Below are 6490 nucleotides of genomic sequence, written 5' to 3'. Positions count from 1 at the left end.
TTTCTCTCCAAGTTGCTTTCCGATTCTCTTGTTGCCCATCCCAGCCTTGTGCAGATCAACAATCTTGTCCCTGATTGTCCGTAGAAAGCTCTTTGGTCTTGCCCATGGTGGTGATGTTGGATGCTGGTTGTTTGGGTGTTGACAGGTGTCTTTTATACAGGTAACGAGGTGAGGCAGGTGTATTTGATGTAGATAATTGGTTGGGATTGGGGCTGTGTCTTAAAGAAAGATTAACTGGCTTGTAGGAGCCAGAATACTTGCTGTTTGGTAGGGGGTCATATACTTGTTTTTCCTCATCAGATGGTTATCAATTTTTATAAATTCATATGACGTGATTTTCTGGAATTTTCTTTGGGATTCTGTCTTTCACTGTTAGAATGTACATATGATTAAAATTGTAGATTGTTGCATTCTTTGTAAGTGGGCAAACCTGCAAAATCAGCAAGGGGTCAAATACTTATTTCCCCCACTGTAAGTAAAATATGCCCTTTAAAAAAAAAAAAAAAAAAAAAAATCCAAACTCCGATAGAAAATATAATGCTGGTGCTTTCATTATAAGATGAATGTTTGTAAATAATTTGCATTAAAGTTTAATTACCTGCTGGACTCCCTCTCCTCCTACATCTCTCAGCTGATGGATTCCAGGCACACTGCCAATCTTATCAACCTCATCCAGAAATACAATACCTGCACATGAAACACAAGGACAGGCAATTACGACACAGTCCCTGTGTATGCAACATCTGTAGAAACATTAACTTAGGATTTTAGCTTTCGCTTTACTATATACTGCACATCCTTCACTTTGAGTACACTCTGTGGTTGCAAGGCAGTGGTAATCACCCTTGTAAAAACTACACTGATGTTTATTTTTGTTAATCCCAGTTTGATCCCATGTTTTTTTAACCTCTTCCTGCTAGCATGTGTAATCAGATGAAGCCAATAACACATTCCTTTCCCATGTGAGGAATAGAAAATGGAAATGTGACATAACTTTGCAAATTTAAACAAGTTGTGCTGCATAAAAGTAACAAAAAACAAACAATTTTATCTCTTCAAGTGTAAAGTATCAGAGTGGGTTTCTACATTTCTATGCCCCTGTTTTTAAGTACACTGAGAGCAACTTAAAACCAGGGTCACGTCCCTTGTATGTGAAGACATAGTTGTAAATCTCCAGTCAGCTGCTTGCTGCTGTCAGGTATTAAGGATAGAGATCCTGTCACCCTGTCATGACATTCATATTAGCTTGAATGAGTGAGGATTTGTGCCTTCCATTTACAAGTGCCTTGTTTGTGTTATCAGTCAGCCATATATTTAATATTTTCTACAAAACCAACTGTACACTAATTTAAATTTAATTAGGGATGCACAGAATATTCGGCCACCGAAATTAATCTGCTGAAAATTGCCAAAAAATAAATAAAAATTAAAGCACTTTCGGTGTTCAGCCTAATAAGTCAAAAGACCGAATAAATTTTACCAAACAATTACGTTGACATGTCGTGTGTGGAAGCATTTTAATGTGTCCGAGAACGCAAAAATCAACGTTTGCGGACACTGTTCTGCTGAATTGTCTCCTAACACATCAACTCCATCTGTGGCTGACTTCTTTGAAAAGGCAACAAACGGTCTGACCCGCTTTGACTGTTTCAGTCACTCGTTTGTGAGAAGGCGATTAAGCTAGCCGCACCTAAATTAGGAGTGCACACGTATTCAAGCCTTTGTGGTAAATCCACTGAAACGGACCAGTGTGTGTTGACCAGAGCTGACAGGCAGGTTAGCGACTTTATCCTGTCATTTTCTCTCTTTACAAAGAGTGTTGCAGTATGAGAGTCCTACCTGAAGAGAGGCTGTGAAGTCTTAATGATACATGATACGAGAACCAGATACAACATTATTTATCAAACCGGATCGGACTTGATGAATTTAGTGCGAAGACAGACATGTGACAATGCCCGGTTTTCAAAATATGGTGTCTATACAGGATGGAAATAAGATTAATTGGATTATATTCACAGAAAGTATAAAACATATTACATGTGTCCATTAAAAGTAAATGGACACATGTACAGTGGATAGAAAAAGTCTACACACCCCTGTTAAAATGCCAGGTTCTTATGATGTAAAATAACGAGACAAAGATAAATCATGTCAGAACGTTTTCCACCTTTTAATGTGACCTATAATGTGAACAATTCAATAGAAAAACAAATTGAAATCTTCGAGGGGGGAAAAATGAAAACCTTACAGTAACCTGGTTGCATAAGTGTGCACACCCTTAGACTAATACTTTGTTAAAGCACCTTTTGATTTTATTACAGCAGTCTACAGGAGTCTATTAGCATGGCACATCTTGACGTGGCAATATTTGCCCACTCTTCTTTGCAAAAGCGCTCCAAGATTGCGAGAACATCGCCTGTGCACAGCCCTCTTCATATCACCCCACAGATGTTCAATTGGATTCATGGCTGGGCCATTCCAAAACATTAATCTTCTTCTGGTGAAGTATGCTTTTGTGGATTTGGATGTGTGCTTTGGGTTGTTGTCGTGCTGAAAGGTGAACTTCCTCTTCAGCTTTCTAACCGACACTTGAAGGTTTTGTGCCAAAATTGCCTGGTATTTGGAACTGTTCATAATTCCCTCCACCCTGACTAAGGCCCCGGTTCCAGCTGAAGAAAAAACAGCCCCAAAGCATGATGCTGCCACCACCATGCTTCACTGTGGGTATGGTGTTCTTTGGGTGATGTGCAGTGTTGTTTCTGTGCCAAACATACCTTTTGGAATTATGGCCAAAAGGTTCTACCTTGTGTCATCAGACCATAACACACATGCTTTTGGGGGACTTGATGTTTGTTTTTGCAAACTTCAGCCGTGCTTGGATGTTTTTCTTTGTTAGAAAAGGCTTCCGTCTTGCCACCCTACCCCATAGCCCATTCATATGAAGAATACGGGAGATAGTTGTCACATGTACCACACAGCCAGTACTTTCCAGAAATTCCTGCAGTTCCTTTAATGTTGCTGTAGGCCTCTTGGAAGCCTCCCTGACCAGTTTTTTCATCAATTTTGGAGGGACGTCCAGTTCTTGGTAAAGTCACAGTTGTGCCATATTTTCTCCACTTGATGATGACTGTCTTCACTGTGTTCCATGGTATATCTAATGCTTTGGAAATTCTTTTGTACTCATCTCCTGACTTATGTCTTTCAACAATGAGATCTCTCTGATGCTTTGAAAGCTCTCATGCTATTGCCATGGCTTTTGCTCGGAGACGCAACTAAGAAAATATCAGGAAAATCCTACTAGAACAGCGGAGCTTTATTTGTGATTAATCAGAGTCACTTTAAATGATGGCAGGTGTGTAATGACTTCTAGTTAACCTGAGTTTGAATGTGATCGGTTAATTGTGAACACAGCCACATCCCCAGTTATAAGAGGGTGTGCACACTTATGCAACCAGGTTATTGTAAGGTTTTTATTTTTCATTTTTCCCCCTCAAAGATTTCAATTTGTTTTTTTATTGAATTGTTCACATTGTAGGTCACATTAAGAGGTGGAAAAAGTTCTGACATGATTTATCTTTGTCCCATTATTTTTACATCATAAGAACCTGGCATTTTAACAGGGGTGTGTAGACTTTTTCTATCCACTGTAAATTTACTTTACCAGACCCTCTTGTGCCCTGGACCCACCCACCAGTCTCTCCAAATCCTTGGGAAACACTGAGTAAAAAGCACATTTTAACTATTGCAATGGTATGAAAAAAAAGGCAAAAATATAAACTTCTTTGGTATTCTGCAATTTTTTTCATTATATTCGGTTTCGGCCAAGAATTTTCATTTCGGTGCATCCCTAAATGTAATCATTTGAACTCTGTGTGCACTGAAGTAAGTAATAGGACATAGCTGAAAACATGCGAGTATGTCATTCTTCAAAAAGGCCTATCAGATGTCATTCGTCCCCCTTTGACTGAATGTCAAATGTTAACGGGAGGGCTGTTTTGTGTTATATACTGTTGCGATTAGTTTTGATTCTTCAGTTAAACAAACAAAAAAAACATATGGTTTCAACATGGGAAACTACACTGCTGTTAAATTTAGTCCCTCTGCCCACCTTGTTGCGCTTTCTCCACTGAGTAGTTGGCATCTTGCAGCAGTTTGGCAATAACTGACTCGATGTCTTCTCCCACGTATCCAGCTTGAGTTAGTGTGGTGCAATCGCAAATTGCAAAAGGAACATCCAGACAACGAGCCAGTGTCTGCGCCAACAATGTTTTTCCTGTGAAAAATTTGAGGAATGATGATCAAAATTATTTTGGCAAGACAGATCCATATTTACAAATTAATTGCATATCTGATCTGAGTGTCACTGAGCAATATTACATTTTTAGGACATTGTTCACATACAGCACACTAACCTGAGCCAGTGGGACCTAGAAGTATGATGTTGCTCTTTTCCAGTTTAATCTCAGTGTGAGTGGAGTCCAGGACCTCCCCGCCCCTCTTCTCTTGAGGCGCCTGCTGACTTGCCTGTTGCTGCATGGACGCTCCCAGAGCATTTCCATGAGGACTGATGCCTGCAATCTGCAGCAGTTCTGCATCAATAAGCAAAGCCACAGGGTGAGCTATGTGACTGAGAAGTAAGAACTTCTCTAAGAACTGTATTTCATAAAATGACTATATACGCAACTGAACGCTTTGTATTTGCACTGCTCAACACTTTAAACAGCCCATCGCTACAGTGTATATGTTAAATTGTGCATGGTAACAGTTTCCATGAACTGGCTAAAAATATGCGTGCCTAGTCTGTGCCAGTATGGAGTTACTAAGTGAGGAGAGCTGGACTGAAAATAGCAACAGTACAGATGTGAATGTAGGTCACTGGGCAACCTGATTTTATTGTCTAGTCAGTTAAAGATTAATATGCTTAATTTTACTGCTTCAGTTTCTTTAGCTCATTCGTACACATTGGTAAATAAACATGCAATAATCAGTCACTGTATTTCCCCCAAAAATATGTATCATCTGGTGTCAATGAACTACCTAGGAGAGCTTTAAATGACTACTCATTTTATAATCTAATTCTTTAGATTTTTTAGGACTACAAATACATTACCAGAAATATCTGGAAGGCAGAGCGAGGCTCTGACTAAGGAGCCACAGAGGTCTGTAAATTTTGGCATTTGCGCAACTCATGAAAATAAAGACTGTTTGAGTGGTCTGACTTTTTAAAGGTAACACACTAAGGAGGACCAATCACTTACTTGTGAATCTGTACTCATCCTCTCGTCTTCTCATCTCTAGCTCTACAGGGAGAGGACGAAAGTACTCAGATCAATGTTATCATTAATCCTTACCATTACGACATTATTAATACAGTCCTGCAAAAAACGCTTATACAGTCGTGTGTGATAATTATTGAACAAATGCCAAATCATACAGATTATGATTCAAGAGGAGTTCTAATTATATAGTAATAATCACTTATTTGTGATGGATTTTATCAGAGTAAATGGCTCGAATATGCAATGTCTTAATGTGTAAAAAGATACTGTGCTCTAAATTGTAATGCTTTAATGTGACAAAGTGCAAGTGTATGTTATAGCACTTGCATGTCAACAAATCTTTACCACCAGTTGTAATCTTGCATATTGCATCTCCTATATATTTACTTTATCAATTAAAACAGCCTTGTTTTTAGATATACTATACTTCCATTTTTAAGTTTAGTTTTGAAATTGTGTTTGATTAATCCCAGAATCATATATAAAAGCCATTCAGTGGCATTTAATTCTTCAATTTTAAATCACAGGCCCTCTTGCATGTCATCCCCCCCTCACTCCCCATTTTTTCCCATCTGTCTCTGCTGCCCAGTACTGAATAAAGCCATTTGTATGCACTATAGCGTTTTCCACATCAGACGGCAGTGATAGTCTGGTTACTGTAATGCAAGTCATCAGTGAAAACCAAATCAGTACATGTACATACAGTGGGGGAAATAAGTATTTGACCCCTTGCTGATTTTGCAGGTTTGCCCACTTACAAAGAATGCAACGATCTATAATTTTAGTCATATGTACATTCTAACAGTGAAAGACAGAATCCCAAAGAAAATTCCAGAAAATCACATCATATGACTTTATAAAAATTGATAACCATCTGATGAGGAAAAACAAGTATTTGACCCCCTGGACAAACAGCATGTTAATATTTTGTAGAAAAGCCATTATTGGCCAGCACAGATGTCAAACGGTTTTTATAGTTGGTGACAAGGTTTGTGCACATTTCGGCAGGGATGTTGGCCCACTCCTCCCTGCAGACAGCCTCCAAATCATTCAGGTTCCGAGGTTGTCGCCTGGCAACTCGAATTTTAAGCTCCCTCCAAAGATTTTCAATTGGATTCAGGTCTGGAGACTGGCTAGGCCACTCCAGAACCTTGATGTGCTTCTTCTTGAGCCACTCTTTTGTTGCTTTGGCGGTGTGCTTAGGGTCGTTG

At 39.1% G+C, this 6490-nt stretch overlaps 1 protein-coding gene across 2 annotated transcripts in view; it reads right to left on the bottom strand.

Moving 5' to 3' along the window:
- The window catches only part of clpxb (caseinolytic mitochondrial matrix peptidase chaperone subunit Xb), a 14726-nt gene that overhangs the window by 3929 nt on the left and 4307 nt on the right, over window positions 1–6490 (bottom strand). The window contains exons 7-10 of one of the 2 annotated variants that reach the window (XM_046037256.1): window positions 5259–5300; window positions 4413–4589; window positions 4109–4273; window positions 599–687 (exon numbers count right to left, since the gene is read on the bottom strand). In XM_046037256.1, the coding sequence (XP_045893212.1) occupies window positions 599–687; window positions 4109–4273; window positions 4413–4589; window positions 5259–5300 (473 nt within the window). The remainder of the gene's footprint in view (window positions 1–598; window positions 688–4108; window positions 4274–4412; window positions 4590–5258; window positions 5301–6490) is intronic. The other variant, XM_046037257.1, reaches the window with a different exon arrangement.

Source organism: Micropterus dolomieu, linkage group LG22 (assembly GCF_021292245.1).
Source record: "Micropterus dolomieu isolate WLL.071019.BEF.003 ecotype Adirondacks linkage group LG22, ASM2129224v1, whole genome shotgun sequence".
NCBI classification, from domain to species: domain Eukaryota; kingdom Metazoa; phylum Chordata; class Actinopteri; order Centrarchiformes; family Centrarchidae; genus Micropterus; species Micropterus dolomieu.
Note: the sequence above shows the minus strand (reverse complement) of the source record. Positions and strands in the feature narration are given on the sequence as shown.